General features: G+C 36.4%; 1 protein-coding gene across 3 annotated transcripts in view; it reads right to left on the bottom strand.

Annotated features, from left to right (window-relative positions):
• The window catches only part of AKAP11 (A-kinase anchoring protein 11), a 79,851-nt gene that overhangs the window by 46,572 nt on the left and 14,121 nt on the right, over positions 1 to 19,158 (bottom strand). Inside the window, exons 1-4 of one of the 3 annotated variants that reach the window (XM_072617122.1) lie at positions 18,231 to 18,303; positions 15,888 to 15,988; positions 12,283 to 12,372; positions 346 to 463 (exon numbers count right to left, since the gene is read on the bottom strand). In XM_072617122.1, the coding sequence (XP_072473223.1) occupies positions 346 to 414 (69 nt within the window). In that variant the 5' untranslated portion in view covers positions 415 to 463; positions 12,283 to 12,372; positions 15,888 to 15,988; positions 18,231 to 18,303. Of the gene's footprint in view, positions 1 to 345; positions 464 to 12,282; positions 12,373 to 15,887; positions 15,989 to 18,230; positions 18,304 to 19,158 lie in introns of those variants that run through there. The other 2 variants (XM_072617123.1, XM_072617124.1) reach the window with 2 other exon arrangements.

The raw sequence follows: 19,158 nt of genomic DNA, 5'->3' as shown, positions 1-19,158 counted from the left end.
TTTTTAATGAATCTGTTACTTTATAATTCTGGCCCCAATGACACCAAAGTGAAGAATCCAATAACAAAAGCAATGCTAAATTATAAATTCTTTGCATTACAAAGCTGCTGCTAAAAAAAAAAAAAAACTATCCAAAAGTTGTAACTGCGTGACATAAGGGAAAATACACCATCCTTGAAATCAGGAAACCTGAGCTCTAGTCCCAGCTTCTAGCTTTGCCTCTACCAAGTTTTGTGGTCATATGGAAGTCAAAATCATTTAGGGCCCCAATTATATCAACTGTGAACTGAAAAGGCTGGATGTCTAAGGACTTTTCTGGCCAAAAAAAGATAACCATACACTTACTTTTTTGACAGACATCGTAGCCTTCGCTGTCTTTATTTTACTGCTTTTAACAGTCTGAAAAGTATCCATAGCTTTATGTAGCTTGTAATCAGTCGGTGAAGAATTGCTCCAAAAACACCTAAAAAAAAAACAAACAAACAAACAAAACACAGTCACATTAAAAGAGGCCAACTATCCTGACATAAGTAAACCCATTCACTAAAAAACAGTGACCTATAATATTTAAACTCATTGTGGCAATTTGTTGTTTAATTGTTTTTCAGTCATGTCCAATTCTTCATGATCTCTTTTGGGAGTTTTCTGGCAAAAATCCTGGAGTGGTTTGCCATTCCTTCTCCAGATCATTTTACAGATGAAGAAACTGAAGCAAACAAGGTAAAGTGACTTGTCCAGGATCACACAGCTAGTAAGTGTCTGAGGTTGGATTTGAACTCAGGTCTTCCTGACTTGGTCTGGTGTTCTATCCACTGCACCACCTAACTGCCCTAATTTAGAAGAGACTGATTGGTTTAGGAAGAGGTGTGGCCTAAGGGAAATCATGATGAAATGGGAGTTAGCAGAGTACTGGGTTCACCATCCACCTCTGAAACCTATTAGATGCCCACCATGAACAGGTCATTTATAGTTTGGGAGAATTGCCTAGAGCACTGAAAGGTTAAAAGGCTCACCAAAGGTCACACAGCCAGTTTATGTCAGAGGCAGGACTTGACTAGGTCTTCCTGGTTCAAGGCTATCTCTCTATGAGCTATCCAGGAGTGGGGAACCTGCAGCCTAGAGGCCAGATGTGGCCCTTTAGGTCCTTAAGTGTGGCCATTTGACTGAATGGCCAAACTTCACAGAAAAATGGGATTGACTACCCCTGACTGTTATATCCATACCACCAAGATGAACAGGAAACTAAAAGAATTATTTAAAACTAAGAGTCATCCTCTAATGGATTAGGTCAAAAGACATTTAAAGCAGTTATTAAACACTTAATATAGGCCAGGAAAAGCTTCTGATTAGGAACAACTATTTTTTAAAAAATTGCAAAATAACATCATATGAAACTGGGCAGCTCAGTGGCACAGTGGATAGAGCACTGGTCTTGGAGTCAGGAAGACCTGAATTCAAATATGGCCTCACATATTTAGTAGCTGTGTGGCCCTAGGCAAGTTACTTAACCCTCTTTGCCTCAGTTCCTCATCTGCAAAATGTTTTGGAGAAGGAAAGGGCAAACCACTTCAATATCTTTGCCAAGAAAATATCAAATGGTGTCACAAAGAGTCAGACACGACTAAAATAACAACAAAACATATGAAACAACAACAAAATCGTATGAAACAGTGTTCCAAATCACTAACAAGACAAATGCAAATTAAAACAACACTAAAGTTTCACCTCATATGCAGCAGTATGGCAAAGATCAGAATAGTTGATGTTGGAGAGAATACAGAAAGATGGACACTAATACAGTGCTGATTGAGCTGTGAATTAGTCCAGCTTTTCTAAAAACCAATTTGGTATTGTGTTCACAAAATGTCTAAATATCCATAGATTCCACTAATTATTAGCCATATACCTTAAAGAGGTCAAAAATTAGAAAATAAAGGTTTCCCATACATCAAAAAATACATAGCAGTATTTTGTATGGTATAAAAAAGTAGAAATAAAGTAGATGCCCACTGATTCAGGAATGCATTAACAAATTATAAATTATGAATCATGTAATGGAATAACATTGCACTATAACAAATGATCAGTATGAAGAGTTCTAAGAAGCATGCGAAGACTAATACAAACTAATGAGGAGTAAAATAAGCAGAACCAGGGAACACATATACAAAATGACAATATAAATAAGATGAATAAAAAGAGCCAAAACTGAATGCTGTGCAATTATAACTACCAAACTTGTACCCAAAGAAAGGATAAAACACACCCCTTTCCCTTTGCTGTAGAGAAGGAGAACTATGGATGTGTAACATTACATATACTATCAGGCTCAAATGATGTGTTGGTTAATTTGCTCAGCTTCTCTTTCATTTTTTTCTCACAAGGGATGTCTTGCTGAGGAGAGGGAAGAAGGATATACTTGGAAAGAAAGGTGATGTAAAAACAAAAGCATTAACTAAAAACCAAAATTTCAGAAATAGATTGTTTCAAAAGAATCTCAGTCTTTCCCCATCTTAAGAACAAAACTTATCCAGTGACAAATACCAAATACTTCTTAACTATCTGAAAAGAAAGATTTCACAATTTGCATATCCCCATCTGTATATGCTTATGAAGAAGAATTATTAGAAGTGTCTTGCCTCACACACCAAAGACCATATATTACAGCAAATTCCAGTCTGTGGCCTCCTTCCAAACCACTATTTTAGGAAATACCCAACCATGATTCAATTCACTCTTCTTCCTCAATGACCTCTCCAATCACCAATCACCAACCACCCTGCCTCCCCCCCCACAAGCAGGCACCCTTTCCATTCACATACATCCTACTTTCCTAACAGTTCTAGAACCAAAAGTGATGATCAAATCAGCTTTGCCATTGTTCTTGGATGGAGTGTATAAATCTAAAGTCTCATGTTTAAGTGCTTCTCCTTCACCACAACTCCTACAAGTATTTTTCCTCCATTAGAAAGTAAAATGTTTGAGGGAAGGGATTATCTTTGGTTTTGCATTTGTATCCCCAGTATTTAGCACAGTTCTTAGTACATTAAACATAGATACTTAAAAAAAAAGTTTTTCATTCATTCATTCACAGGAATCTTAGAAGTGAGTTTAAAGTGTTTAATTTAATTATAAGGACATATATGTATGGCAGCAAATGTATTTCCTTCCATTTCCTACAGACAAAAGTTAATTAAATAAGAAACAGACGATTCACTTAAGATATATCTTAAGCCTCTGAGAGGGAGCATGCCATAATGGATAGAGCTGACCTACATATGAAGAAGACATGGGATTGAGTCCTGAATCTGAAACATCCTGGCTACCCTACCCTGGGCAAGTCACGCACCTTCTCAGTGCCTTAGGCAATGAAAGCTTTCAGTTAGGCCATACCTACCCAATACCAATTTAGCAGCTGTATTATTTGGAGTTAATAATTAAGAAAATGATCAACCAATACTTACATTCCTCTATTTCCATAAGCACTGAAGATACAAAGACACGTAATAGAGTCCCAACCTTAAGAAGTTAACATTTTATAGACATCATGCATACACATTTAAGTTTATATAGAATATAGGCAGGATGAATGCAAAGTAGTTTGGGAAGGGAGAACCAAGAAAAGTTTCTGGAAAAAGGGTGTACTGTGAAAGAAACTAGAGACCCCAATGTAAAATGGCCCACTGTAAAAGCAGAGAGATAAGAGGCAGAGCATCATGTGTGCTGAACAACAAGTAGGGAAGACTAGCTGGACTACAGTAGAATGTGAGCAGCAGAGTAAAGTGTAAGAAGACAGGAAAAGGCCAGGATATAAAGAGCTTTAAAACTAGGACAAAAGAATTTCTATTTTGACCTAAAGGCAATAGAGAGTCATTGGAGTTTGCTGGAGATGACATGATCATAGCTACCCTTTAGGAAAATCACTTTGGTAGTTATAAGCAGAAGCTTAAAAGGAGAACAAATAGAAGGCTACTGAAGGAATCTGGGTGAGATGTAGTGTAGACCTGAATTAGGTTAGCAGTTTTATGAATGGTGAGGAGAAGACATATAAAGAACAAGGTTCAGCAAGTGACTAGATAAATAAGAAAGAGTCCAGGACAACAAAAAGGTTGTAAACTTAGGTGACTGAAAGTATGATAGTACCCTCAATTATAAGAGAGAAGGAAGGAAGAAGAGTGGGGGGTTTGGAGAGTGAATGAATTCTATTTTGAACAAATTGAATTTAAAATGACTCTAAGATAACTAGTCGAAAATGTCCAATAGGCCATTAGTGATGTAGGACTAGAGTTCAGGACACTAGGACTAGGTATGCAGATCTGGGAGTCAATTACATAGAGATATTAAACTCACTGGAACTGATGAGCTCGCCAAGAGTGACCAAATGCTACTGAACTCATAATGCTTTTAAATAAATTTATACTTCATTGATCACAACAGATAACTACATATATTTGAAAGATAGCAAATATGTATATTGAGATACATGTCATTTATTAAATCTAGAGATGTTTATTATACTGAGTCACCTAGTGGGTACCCAGAGACAAAATCATTATATTATATCACTAAGACTTATTTCATATTAAAGACTGCAGGAAAACTTGAATAGGAATATTTACTACTTAAGAGAGCTTTAGTGTGTACAACATATTACATTGGGCTAAATGTTGTACAACAGAAGTTTTTTTATTAAGGTTTTGTGAGGCCTGCTTCATGTCAATTGCTTAAGTCAGGATTTGTATAAAATATCAGAATTTGTGTCAAATATACTGACTATATATTCTTTCTAGGTTTATATGTTTTCATTAGGAAGGAGATGAAGAAGAGATCTGCTCCATGCTCAGAAGAGATGCTACAAGGCTACTAACTCATGCTTGACAAAAGCAAGAAATATTAAAACACTAGCTTTCAAGATATTATAACAAAGTTTGATGAGTGACCTTATCAATGATACAGTTAAACAATATCAAGGAACCAATGAGAACAGAAGATGGGTTATTACAGGATATAGTTACAAAAGTCTGTTGTATTAAAGGCAAGGAATTTTGAAGACAGCTGCTCTCTCACGTGTCCAGGAGGACCATCTATCTCAGTCACACTGAATGTAGGTAGTAGGTGCCAGAAATAAATTATCTACTTGTAGTATGTACTCCATTTTCTCCAGATGATTCCTTTTACTATTAGTATTTCATGAAGTCTGGACATCTGAGAGTTTGTATGGAAATGTGGCTTCTAAAGTGCTTGAATATACTTAAGTTCTTGAAAGTTTTTTGTTTTTTTCCCTTTTACTTTCTTCACTTCATTACTGCATGTTGTTTGAAAGAAGCCTTGGAACAATACAGAATCTCCTAAATGAAATTCATAATCACTCAAAACAGAACTTCCATTTTAAGGAGGACACCCAGGTCAGTTATCTTCATTCCTCTTCAGGCTATTCTGCTGATTCTCCAGATTTTTTCTACCATCCCCCGGCACCAGGCATCTGAAAAGCTCTACGATAACAACAACAAAAAGTACACATGCACTGAAAAATTAAAGTGGAGAGGGTAGAGGAAGGGAGGGGAAAACCTGTGATTTCATCAACTTGGGCAACTCTCCACACCCTTTTTTTTTTTTTTTTAATACTAATCCAATTGAGAAAAACTGAGGTGTTCCTCCTAAAAGTAAATAAAGTTTCTGATGCCACACAAAACCACAAGCTATCATAGCAAATTAAAGGAAGCCCATAGGAAAGTAGGGGGCACAATGAACAGTGCTGGGCCTGGAGTCATGAAGATTCATCTTCCTGAGTTCAAATCTGTCCTCAGCTGTTTACTGCCTAAATGATTCTAGGCAAGTCACTTAACCTTGTTTGCCTCACTTACCTCATCTGTAAAATGAGCTGGAAAAGGAATGGCAAACCACTCCAGTACCTTTGCCAAGAAAACCCCAAAAGGGATCATAAAGAGCCATACACAACTGAAATGATTGAACAATAACACAACAGAAAAGTAGGAAAATTCAAAATAGATAGGAAAAGTTGCACTTTTTGAAACTAGGAGTGAGGCCATTCTCTTTTGCTCATTTTCAGCTAACAGAAGTCATTCCCCTCTGCCCTCTCCCACTTCTTTTACCCTTTCTTCTTGACCTAGGATAACTTCTCTCCCAGAAAAAAAAAATCTGGAAATCTTACAATTCATTATTCCTGTCTGCATCAATGTCCATCTGTAGGACCTTTTCAAAATAATTCAATAGAATTGCCGATCTAGCTGGAATATCATATTCTGGAAAATATTTCTTGTTTTAATCTAATTTGTTTTTTGCAATTTTATCCTTCTATCATTTCTGCTTTCCTTTGCTGGCTCCTCCTCCCCTTTGCAATACTCTAATGCTGGTGTTCCTGAAAATTTTGCCTTCTTTTCTCTATCTATACTCTCCTTTGGCAATCTCATTCATTTCTATGGCTTCAACCACCTGGAAGATGACTCCCAAATTTAAATATTCTGACTCATATCTCCCAGTAACCACAGGACCTCTCTATCCTCAAATTTAACATATCCAAAATAAGTTTATTATTTTTCTCACTAAATCTGCTCTTTCTTCTCTGAATTTAGCATTTCTACCTGCAGCACACGAATCACCTTGGGGTTATCTTTAACTCTTCCTTTTCCTTCACCATATCTGGAATCAGAAGAACTTGGTTCACATCCTACCTGTGCCACACAAGAGGTGCTTGGTAATTCCGCGTTGATTCATTTCCTGTGTGGCCCTGGGAAAGTTACTTCATCCCTTGGAGCTATGGGGCTCTTTAAAATGAGGGAGTTACACAGGTTGGATAAAAAATTTTAACACATGACAGCAGCAAAAAATTACAGTGCTAAGAAACAATGAATATTAAGAACACAAAGGAGCATAGGAAGACTTACACGAGTATCAACTGATATAAAGTGAAACAAGCAGAACCAGTAAAATAATATGCAAAATGACAACAATGTAAATCTAAAAAAACAACAAAAAATTAAAATTGGGTAATGCTGGGTAATTATAATAACCAAGCTTGAGCTAAAAGAAGAGATAGGAAAATACACCTTGGTGGACTTGTGTCCCAGATAGCTGTCTAAATGGAGGCAGGCAATTTAGCTCCCCTACATCTATTCTAGCAAAAACCTAAGAGTTGCATCAAATCAAAATATGATCAAGAAATCGAAAGAGAAACTTCTGGAAGTTATTTCTTCCACCCAGAACCACACAAATGGATCTGTCTGAAAAGCCAGCACCAGCTCAGGTAAACAAGCTGGCAGCTTCCTACTGCACTCCCAGAGATGGGCCAGAGACACATGTATCTGGCAATACTCTATAATCCAGAAACAGAGAGAGTGGAAGGTTCCCTTCAGAAAGTTCCCTGGTAGTTAAAAACAGGGTCCTTGAAAGTCACCAGAATCAGTGCCCAGCCTGAGCAGAACAGCACTCAACCTGGAACACCCCAGACCTTGGTCCCCAGAACTATCCTGAGACATTATGCAAATCCTTCAGATTGAATATTTCTAATCCTCAAAAATACAGGGTGTGGAGAGGGGGTTTGGTTAACTCAGAGGAGTAGAAGTCAGCCCAACACCCCAACTGACCCAGGCTTACAACAAAAATCACCCACACACCCTAGTCCCCCTAACCTCTTTCCTGTGCCATGGATACCCCAGCTCCTGGCCACAACAGCCAGACAGCCACAATCCCTCAAGAGCAAAAGACTTCCAGGGCCATAATCTCATAGTATCAATAATACAAAGATCTGAACTGTTGGTGCTAGGGCAGACATTCCTGTAGCACTGTCCTGCAGAGTTCCAAACTATCTGTGCTGAATTAAGGTACAGAATAGGACAGGGCACTGTGTGCATGGCAGGACTATACAGCACTCCATCAAGCCAGAAGGAAAGACTACAACATATACCTGGCATCAGTTCTAACCATCCAAAAGTCAACTGAGGCAGAGACCCAGCTAGGCTGATGAGCTGTGAATTGTCCAGCATGAGATTATGCTGAGATGCTTTGAGATCTAGCTCCCAAGGAAATCACAATCAGAGAAGGAGTCAGAAAGTGAAATAAAGAAGGGGAGTGGGAAGGGGAAAGGCAAATTACCAAAGATATCATGAAGTAGAAAAGTTAAAGACCTTGAACATAAACAGATAAATCAACAGGAAAAACAGTGGCAACATAAAGAATCATAGTCTCCAGATTTAGTAAACAAGCTCAAGTATGTATGAATAAATATTGCAAAATGGAGAAAAATAATCCAACACTTGATGAGACAGCAGGTCTTGTGGAATTTGAGAACATGGAACCACAACATTCTGTTCCTGAATTAAAAGAGTTAAAAAAGTTAAACAGAATTCATAGCCTGCACAGAAAAAATAATAGGCAGAATAGAAAAATTGGAATTTGCAATGACAAAAGACTGAAGAACAGAAGTGAAGGACAACCTAGAAGAAGAGAAGCAAAAGACAACAGCATTAAAAGAAAATCTGCTCACTATGCAAGCAAAACATAGTGATGCCAAAGACAGGCTGCACAGAGACAGCCTAAGTATCACAGATCTCCTAGAAGAACAAGACAAAAATAACCAAGGACAAAAAAAACAAAAACAAAAACAACTCCTTAAAACTATAATGAAAGAAATAAAAACTTCTAAACATAGATTATATAATTTCAATTGAAAGAATTTACAGATCGCCTCCAGAAAAAATCCAAGGTTGCAAACTTTAAGGACACAGTGATTAAATTTAACAATTCAATTCAGAAAAAACAAATTCTACAAGCAAGCAGGAGAGAGACCTTTAAATAAAAACAAAATAATGCAAGACTATTCTGTACCCACTAGAAAATGTAGAATTGAATGGAATGTATTCCAAAGATCAATGGAGCTCAGGATGCCTACAAATGTGAGCTTAACCATACATGAAATAACCATTCATGAAGTAACATTTAACAATAAAGAAGAATTAGAAACATCTTTGGAAAGAAAACTAGAATTACAGGAACCATTTGCTTCCTGAACATCCCAAACAACAGAAATGCAGGAAGAGTGAATAAATGCAGCAGACAAGGAAAGCAAAAGCAACACGATGGCAACAAAGAGATCAGCTAGAGACTTCTTCACAGGTGTGAAGGCAGAAATTTGATAGAGGTAACAATGAAAGGCAGGCAGAGGCATAACAGACAGGACATGGTGACACCCTGCCTACAGGTGAATCAGTGTTTTGTTTTTTAAATTATTTTCAAACTGTTTTTAAATTATTGCCAGTAACGCTGCCCTACTGTCACTGCCTATATGTCTCTAAGTCTCCAATTTCTTACCCAAAACTGTTTAATCTTTAGCAATATTTTTGATTAGCTTCTGGAAAAAATCATTTGTGGCCTCAGGAACAACCATGGCTTGAAAATAACTGGAGGACTCATTTTCAAAGGATTTTTGCTGTGGCTGTTCAGTCATTTCAGTCATGTCTGACTCTATGAAACTCCATTTGGGGATTTCTTTGCAAAGATGCTGGAGTGGTTTGCTATTTCCTTCTCCAACTCATTTTACAGATGAGGACGCTGAGGTAAAGAGAGTTAAGTGACTTGGCCAAGGTCACACAACCAGTAAGTATCTGAGACAAGATAGGAACTCATGAAGATGAGTCTTCCCAATTCCATGCTCTTTCTATTATGCAACCTAGCTTTCCATTATAGCTGATAGTGAAAATAAATGTTAATATTTTTCTCCCATCCAAATCAGTTCCCTTTCCTCCTGACCCTTGAAATCTATCCATGAAACCCTTGGAAGGTCTGTAAAACTGATTTTAAACATCTCAGTTCTAATTTCAAAGTCAGCACCTTTCTATGATCTGAACCATTCCTGGTACCTTAACTGCATGGGGATCCTCTCATCTGGGGATCTACAGCTTTCTGCTTGACTCTTAAAGGGCTTTTTTATTCCTTATAATATAATCTCTAGCAGGAAGCATTAGCTAGTTCTTATTCCCTTATATTTTTATTTTCACTAACCTCTGACAATGAGTATTTTCTTGAAATTTTATCCTGAGAAGTCCATAAATTTCACCGGACTGTCAAAGGATCCATGACACAAAAAGGGTTAAACACCCCTAAATAATAAGAACTAGATTGGAGTTCAGTCTCTGACACTATTAGCTGTGTGACCAAAGGCAAGTTAAAATACTTGAAGCCTCAATTTCCTCAATTAGAATGGGAATTATACTTATACTACATTCCTTACAGGATTATCGTTAAGCACGGATGACTTTGTAAATCTTAATTTCTTTATTTCGATGACTGTGATTTTGTCAGTCATGGTACAACTCCTCTCATCCTCCACACATAAAGGCAGGAAGCCATAGTCTGTAGCTGTAGCCTGTATTTAATAACTGGATAACAAAGTATTCCTACAACAGAGTCTACTGGTTTGAGTACCTCTCCCCCCAGAGATTCCAGGTATTCTGTCATAACAGCTCCTGTCCTACAACTTGTAGAAGACTTCCATTGATAATATTCCACTAAGTAGAGGCCCCCTGGAGAGAAATGGTGGCCACAATAGCCATTATGAACAATGAAGATGATGGCAACAAGAGCTTTTCGGCTAAAGGAAGGAGGAAACTAGAAGCCATTCAAAACCTTCAATTACTTTTCACCATGTATCAATTCGAAAAATTGGACAGTTTATCTGCAAAATGAATAAAAACTTCTCACACAAAGTTGTCAGCAACATAAAAATGACTATAAAGTATTTTCAAAAGATTCAAATTCCTCCCTCCTCTAATACACATAGACACAGATACATCTAGAGGCATAGTCAAATATATCACGTATCCCCAAAATAGCACATATTTTCTAAATGAACTGGGAGAAATTAAATTTTATTATGGCTCTGTACAAAGTTCTATACTTACAGCAAAAAAATTAGATTAAAAAATGGCCTGGCTTAACATCATCTTTTTTTGGGAAGGGGGGATACAGGGGAAGGGTTGGTAGTAATAGGACCTCGTGACCCTAACCCTGATCTCACTGATGTAGGAAACTCCCAGTCCCAATGTAGCAATTCCCTCTGCCACCGCAGCTCAACAATGCATTTTTAATGTACAGTCAGTGGATGTCAGGATCACTGAGAGGTTAAGGAATTTGCTTGTGGTCACAGAGAGAGGTTTTCTTGACTCTATGGCCGTATTTCTAACCCCCTGTGCATGCTACTTCTCCACTAGTAATAAAAGACACAGAAATTTAAACAGATTTCAAGTATTCATATATACCTATTAAGTTAGCAAAAATAAATACAAATAACAAAATTCAATGGCATTAGAGCTGAGAGAAGTACACCTATATTATTGGTGGTACTATTGGGGGCTCACTCTCTAGAGAGTAATACAGCATTTATTCATTCAACAAATATTTTTTTTCAACACCTACTATAAAGGCCCTGTAACTATTTTTTTTTTAAGTTCTCATCTTTGCACAAGGAAAAAACTCAAAAGCAATAAAGATTAACTTATACAAAGACATTCATAGTAGTAATGTTTACAATAGCAAAGACCTGAAACAGTGCAAATATCTCACAATGACAGAAGGATAAAACAAACTGGTACAGTAGCATAACGAAATGCTATACAGCCATAAAAAATGACAAGTATGTCCAACTATGTCTGTATATGAAAATATTTTCCTTTAAAATAACATTAAAAAAAGAGAATTAAGATATACATGTTGATTGCAACCATGTGCATGTATAGTCTATAGACACACGCATACCCATATATATGTATATATATATACATACAGAGATATATAAGAACATGAATAAGGATCAGAAGAGAATAAAGAATGGTATGAGTACAGTGAAGTGTTCATTAAGGAACAGTGAGGAACAAGTAGTTTATGATAAAAATATGCAATAGAAAATGCAGCATCCTCTAGCATCTTAATTAAAAACAATTATACACACACACACACACACACACACACACACACACACTAAGAAAACAAAAATAGGTATAATCATAGCCTATATTTGTATAGTATTTAGGGTTATGGAGTACACAAAACCAAAACATCCCTTTGAGATGAGCAGGTCAAATATGTTTATTTCCATATTACAAATTGAGAGAACACTGAAATGTAAAAAAAAAAAAATAACAGATCAACAAAATCAGTTGTCATCTATAAAAGACAAGCATTAAAGGGTTGCTATGAGAAAAGCACTTTATAAAATGTAAAAAATGTGTGCTACTATTAACTAAGGATCAGAGTAGTTACGTGACTTACCCCAAGGTCACACAGCTAATAAGTGGCACAGCTGGGACCCAAACCCAGTTCTTCTGACTTCAAGTCCAATGTTCTTTCCTTTATAGCATACTGCAAGGGAAAAGGAAAAAAGAAAGAGTAGGCAAGTTGGGAGAAAAGTGAATTAATAATGAATAATTTTTCATATCTACAGGGATATGAAGGTTATCTATTCCTAGAAACTAGCAGAAACAATTGCATCCTTAGTGCATTTAGGATACAGAAAAGAGTTACAAATAATTACATTTCTTACTAAAAACATGTGAACAGAGATACAGACATATTTGATAATAATGAAGTTTTTCTAAAATGAAAAGCTCCAAGCTTCCAGGCAGTGGAATGAATAGTTGCTTCTCAGATGAATGCCTGGCTCAAATATCTAAAAACAAAAAATGTGCTCAACACAAGGAAATACAATCATAAACAATCAAACTTACTAATCCCCTATACACTACGCACAAGCAGAGGGCCTGTTTTTTCAAGCTTTAGACACAGGTGGTTTCTGTACCTTCTGAGTAACGATGAAGGCACTCTTCTCCACCTTTTTACTGGGGAGAGATTTGAGCTTGCCCTGTCTCATGACCAAGAAAGTAAGCAACTGGGGTAAGAGAAACTCAGCAATTCAAAAACATCTAGGGGAGAAGGCATTTTTTTTTAAAGGAAGAGGAAGACATAGTTGACAGCTGCAATAATGTCCTCAGTGAGGTTCCATGCACCTAGAATCCATTTGGACCCAATCGTACACCCCATATCTTTAACAAGAATAGTGCTGCAGGCAGGGCTCTAACTAACCCCAGTGCACTCTTAGTTCAAGTTCAATGTTGGTATGAAATGAAATATTTGTAAGTCACAGAACAAAAGAGGTTCACTTAGTTCAAATACAGCAAGGATACACAACAAGGATAAAGTGGTTCTTGGTTTCTGTGAACATTCCCTACTTCATCTCAATCTGGAAATGTGTCTAGTCAGTATATAATCAAAGTATAGCAAGTCACATGGTCTTAGGCAACCACCAAATCTGGAAGGCACAGACTATATCCTAGGCTGGGTTTTTTATGCCCTAATGTCAAAAAGTTGCATCAGGGAAGCTGGGGCCGATTAGCTTGTACGGAAGGGGTGAAGATGTTAGGGAAATGATACCTGAGAAATATGCTGTCTTACTTTCTGTTAAAAAAAAAAAAAAAAAAAGAAAAATCATGTCCTTTGAGTATCCAGGTGCTCCACCTGGAACTCCCCCTTCCTCAAGGACCCTGAGTCAAGAAAACAGTGGTCCTATCATAAGTAGGTAATTGAAAATGAGCAGTCCTGGTATATGGACAGGAAAAAAACAAAGCAGCTAGGTCATACAGTTATTAGAATGCTGGAGGTGAAGTCAGGGATACCCAAGTTCAAATCCAGCTTCAAACACTTATCTGCTGGGTGATACTGGGTAAGTCACTTAACTTCTGCTTCAGTTTCTTCAACTGAAAAATGGAGATAATAAAAGCACCTACTTCCCAGGGTCACTATGAGGATCAAATGAGACAGTATTTGGTAAAGTGTTTAATGCAGTGCCTGGCATAGAGTAGGCACTATATAAATGCTTATTCCTCTCCCCATGCCTTTCCCCTAGGAAATGGGACAAACAGTGAGATGACCTGATCTAACACTATATAGAGAAAAGGCGGAAGGCAAGAATGCCAAGACAGAAAGCCTAGATATGAACCCAGGCCCCTAAAAGACAAACTAAGGAGATGAGGGGGAAAAAATGAAGCAATATAGAAAAGCACACAATAAACAGATATTATAAAGCAAAGGAAAACAATTTCAAAATCCCAAAGGAAAAAGGAAAGGCATAAAATTCTATGGAACCCTCAGAAATAATAAAATGCATCAAGAAATCCTTAAAAAGCTCCTAAGAGAAACAACATATTTAAAAGAAGAAATAAGAATGGAAATTAGGGAAAATTTAGGGTAAAAATCAAAACTATCCATGAAGAAATCAGTTAAAAAAAAAGACACAATTTAGAACACATGACAAAGAATATCTCTAAAAGGAAAGAGAATCTAAAAGAGAGGATGCAAGATTGAGAACACAAAAAGCATAGAAATAAAATTAATTTTACAAAATAAAAAATAGCATTGGAAGAAAACACCATCACAAAGTGACAGTGAAAATAGGAAGGCTGAGATAATTTAAGAATCATATAGCTTTCCTGAAAAACACAATGAACAAAATAATCTTGAATTATGTCTTACAGAAAATGTTATATAAGAAAACACGGCAGGAGCATTAAAAACAGAAGGCAAACTACAGGCTCAGTCCAGTAGGTAGCAAAGAGTATTCCAACTCCTCCACCATGATCAGTGAATTGTGGGGGCTGGGGAGATTAGTAAAAGTGTTACTAGTACTGGAAAGAGAAGTATGGGAAGCTATGTCATCAAGAGGGAGCCAGATCCTAGTGAGTACAAAAAACTGTAAGGAATGAGAAAGAAAAAGGTTAGCTTGTTAATTATGGAGCAGGCATTCCAGAGAGCCCAGTGGAAAGTGTGAATATCTTTAAAATCCCAAGAGAACAAAAGAGTAGGTAGAGAGGGGACTGAAACCAGGGTCTGAATAATGACAAAAGAATCACTAGGATATGATGTGGCAGGAATATGTTGATCGTTGAGGAATAAGTTAAAATTGTCCCAAGGATTCAGGCAGTAGTATGCAGATGGAAACGTGAGGGAAGTAAACAAGAAGGAAGAGGATGGTGCAAGGGAGGTAAATACTCAAAAAACATGATTTTTTTTTTTAAAGAGTAAGATGGCATGTTTCCCAGATATCATAAAGAGTAAATTTAAAAATTATTACATAAAATTTTAAAGCTTTTGCATGAATCCAATCCAATAAGTATGTATTCATTAAATGCCTACTATGTGTCTGAGGTTTGAGGGTCTAATCCCCAGGATTAAGGAGATGATTAGTCTCCCCTGCCCACATCTCAACATTCAGAAGCAAATTTTCTCTGAGTGGAGAGTTATGTGGAAAATATTGCCAACTAGTTAGGAAATGGCAAAAGCAAAAACCAACACATAACTCCCATATACTACAGCAGGATTTATTGACAAATCAGGTAGGTAGATCTTGGCCAGCTAGTGAGCAAAGGGCTGTAAATGCTAATAAGAGTCCTCAACTGTAAAAGAGACTGGACAGAGAAAAAAAAAGGTAGAGCAGAAATTCTACTCCACTGCTACAGAGATGCTTGCTAACTCTAACATAGTCATCAATACACCACTAAAAGCACCAACATCTATGTGAGAACTGCAGGACAAATTCAACAGCAATGTAATTTGAGGTTGAACTGTTGCTGTCAGTTACATGGCTTCTTATATAGTTTATCAGTAACATCTTGCTTCACAATCTGGCCTTGTATGTTGAATAGCCAGAGTACATTCAATTTTATGAATGGCCTTCTGAATTCATGACGGCTCTCTGGGGCAACCTGGTCCTGAAATACATTCAACACCTTCTGTGGCCTCCTGCACAGGCTGTTATTTGACCAGAGCTCTACACTGGACCATTTATATCATAACAAGCCTAAGGAAAATACACATTTGGTTACCTTTGTAGGTGACTATAATCTCCTGATATGCAGCTTGCACAGTATGGATGCTGGTAATAATCCAGAGAATGCCTCTGGAAAAGTTACTGTGTTCTTGGTCTCTTGCAATAAAATAAAATACAAAAAGATAAAAAAAATTGTTTCACTTTTAGCATGCAAATTATGAAACTATAAGTTATTTATATTAAAGAAAATCAACTCTTAACATGTAGTGAAAAAGATTACAATAAACTGCTATTACAATTAACACAAAAGTTCTTTCGCATAAGAAAGGAATCTCCCAAAGTAGAGATTATACTTGCAGTTTCAATAAACAATAAGTAACAAATGGACCAAATTCTACAAAGCAGCTAGCTCACTTACTTCAACAGGCATAAATTTAAATATCATGGAACCTTAAATTATGAGGTGCCTCTATGACCTCGGGCCATAATGGCCAATAAACAGGTCACCTAGAACACTGCAATTAAAAAACTATGCTGGGCACTGAGGATACAAAATAAAAATGAAATCATTTCTACCTTAGTTTCTACAGGGGAAATACAACATGTAAATACATACATGATAATTTATGAAGGAAAACCAATGCAGCTAGAATAATGAGACAAACTGTAAAGTGCAAAAAATCTTTGCATGAAGCAGTTCTGATAAAAGTCGAATATCTGATACAATGGGTTACTGTCAATACCACTTAGACTCCATTTTTACATCAACAATCACACCACCATGAAAGATATGAAAGAATATACCATCTCCAAGGAGTCTGCCACAGAGCCCAAAATCAATTCAAACAAAACCCAGCAATATAATGATAAAATGATTATTGGAGAGATGAGGAGGGATATAAAATCTGCCTGAAAAGCAATTTCATTCTGGAGAGATTGTAGATTAACAGTTAAAACAGATTCAATAATTCAAAGATCTTAGAGATCTAGATTTCTGCTTTTCAAAGATACTTCACAGTACTGATGGGGTCCTAGAAATTAAATAAAAAAATTTCATGCTGATAGACCCCAAAAGACACAAACTTATAAACTTGTAAAAGGAAAAGCGCTCTCACAACAACAAAAAAAAAATCTGTAGGTAATCTATGTCTAAACATAGCTAAAGAACCAATCAAGAATAATTTATAAGGTTTAAAGAGGTTGGGAATATTGAATATAAAACCAAAACAATAAAGGGATTTTTAAAAAATTGCATGCCTAGACGAAGAAATTAGAAAAAAAAAACTGTTGGGAACCAGATACCATAAAATTGGTTCTAGGAAGTGTGAAATCAAACTGAGGAGCCCAAAGTAATATGACAACAACAAAAGAAAAAAGGAATAGATGTAACAGCTATCAGATGAGGTGATGCCAAATTCAAATTGAAAAGCAAAACTGAAACCAATAGTTCCTTCGATGGTGATAAAATTATAGCAGCTATGATTACTGTTTATAATTATGGAAACTGCAGAGATGAGACAAGGTTACATTGTCTACAGTGGTCAATAATGTGTGTAGAAACAACAGTATTTCAAAAAAGCAATTAAAAAAACTTGGAGAAAACAGCAACCAATCTTGCAGGATAGCACTGAACAGAAATTAAAATTTAGTTTGGCTTTCTTATTTTCATTTTATCTTTTACCATCTGTTAGGACAAATGTGTTCTTTGTGTTCACACAACTGTCATTTGTATAATTTAATATGATCATAGCCCTAGAACCGGATGGGACCACACATGGATGCAGCTTGTGTGTTCCATTATTAAGTATCTTAACCATGTCCAGAATGGGAAGAAAGCTCCTGAGCATTTTGGGTGGATTCCCTTTGATGAGCTTATGGGAGGATATATGTAAGAGTTATATAAGATAGCCAGGAATGTATAAGTAGTGATCTTCTTCACTGAAGGGAATACCTATATTGACAAATTCAAAATCCTTTATGAGTTTTTGAGTAATGGATATTAAGACTGAGAAACACAGCAGTATTCTTTGTCTAGTGTAACACTGGATCTTGCTCTCTATTCTTTGTTCTTCCTTTATCTTGATTCCTTTTCAACTGAAACATGAGTTTGCAGTTGGAGAAGGCAGGTGGCCAATTTATCTTCTTTCAAAGTCATTCAACTCCTCTGGCATAGGAGTGGTAGTAACAGATTTTGCAAATGAACTAAGGTTGAAGTTTTACTTTTATTTGATGGCTGGAGATGAGGCAAAAGGGCCAAAGATCCCAAGTAATCCCAGTAGGAAAAGGTTAGATTTATAGCCATTTAAAGGCAATGGTGAGCAATACTTTAGAGAAACAGGTATTGCTTGTGACATGCCAAATATTGACTCTGGTATTTAAGATAGCTGAAAATGAGTACCTTTTTATGTTTTCTGCAGATTCTATGTAGCTTCATGTGAGTGTTTAAATTTAAAGGCTGGTTTTAAGGTTTCCTGTAGGCAACAACAGAAATGGAAATACACAATTTGGACAAACTGACTTTTAATTAAACAAATATATATTATACTCCTAAGGTGTGTGTAAGGAGCATAAAAATATATGAGATAATTTTCTCATGATTCCAAATTGTTTTCCATAACAGTTGAACTGCTTCACAGTTCCATCAGAAATGAGTACATTGGGTATTTCTGACTTCCAATAACTTATTTTGTTGGGCATTATTTTTTATTCTAGGAAAGAATGTATTGAATATACATTGTAATTGTGTTCTTGCAGATTTTTTTTTATTTCTTTTTGTTTTCATGTGGGAGATGGATTATGTAGTTTTGTTAGGATTCTAAATTATAGTTTTTATGAAAAGTTTACTCCACACTTAGACCACTTTCCCTATCCTGTTATTGTTTCCACCAAGGTTCTCTTCCTTTTCTTCATCCTAGAATAGAGGCATCATAGAGTTCTTGAAAAACTGAACTAATGGAAGTACTGTGAAAGCACCAGATTAACATCAAGATACAAAAGCAGTTTGTTGATAGATTCATCATCTATTCTCTAAGACTAAGACTAGTGATTATAATTAGAGTTCAGCTTATTTTTTCAGTGTGGTTGTTTACATTATTGTGATCACTGGATTCTGCTTACTTTATAAATTCAGACAAAATCCTTCCCTAGTTCTCTGAATTTCTCATTTCTGTCATTTCTCACAGCACGATAGAATTCTTTTATTATGTCCATTACCATACAACAATTTTTTTCAGTCATTCCCTAAATGATGGGCCCTCACTTAGTTTCCAGATGATATAAACATTTTGGTATATGTGGGACTTTTTGTTCTGTCTTTGGTTTCCTTA

Source organism: Notamacropus eugenii, chromosome 6, assembly GCF_028372415.1.
Source record: "Notamacropus eugenii isolate mMacEug1 chromosome 6, mMacEug1.pri_v2, whole genome shotgun sequence".
NCBI classification, from domain to species: domain Eukaryota; kingdom Metazoa; phylum Chordata; class Mammalia; order Diprotodontia; family Macropodidae; genus Notamacropus; species Notamacropus eugenii.
Note: the sequence above shows the minus strand (reverse complement) of the source record. Positions and strands in the feature narration are given on the sequence as shown.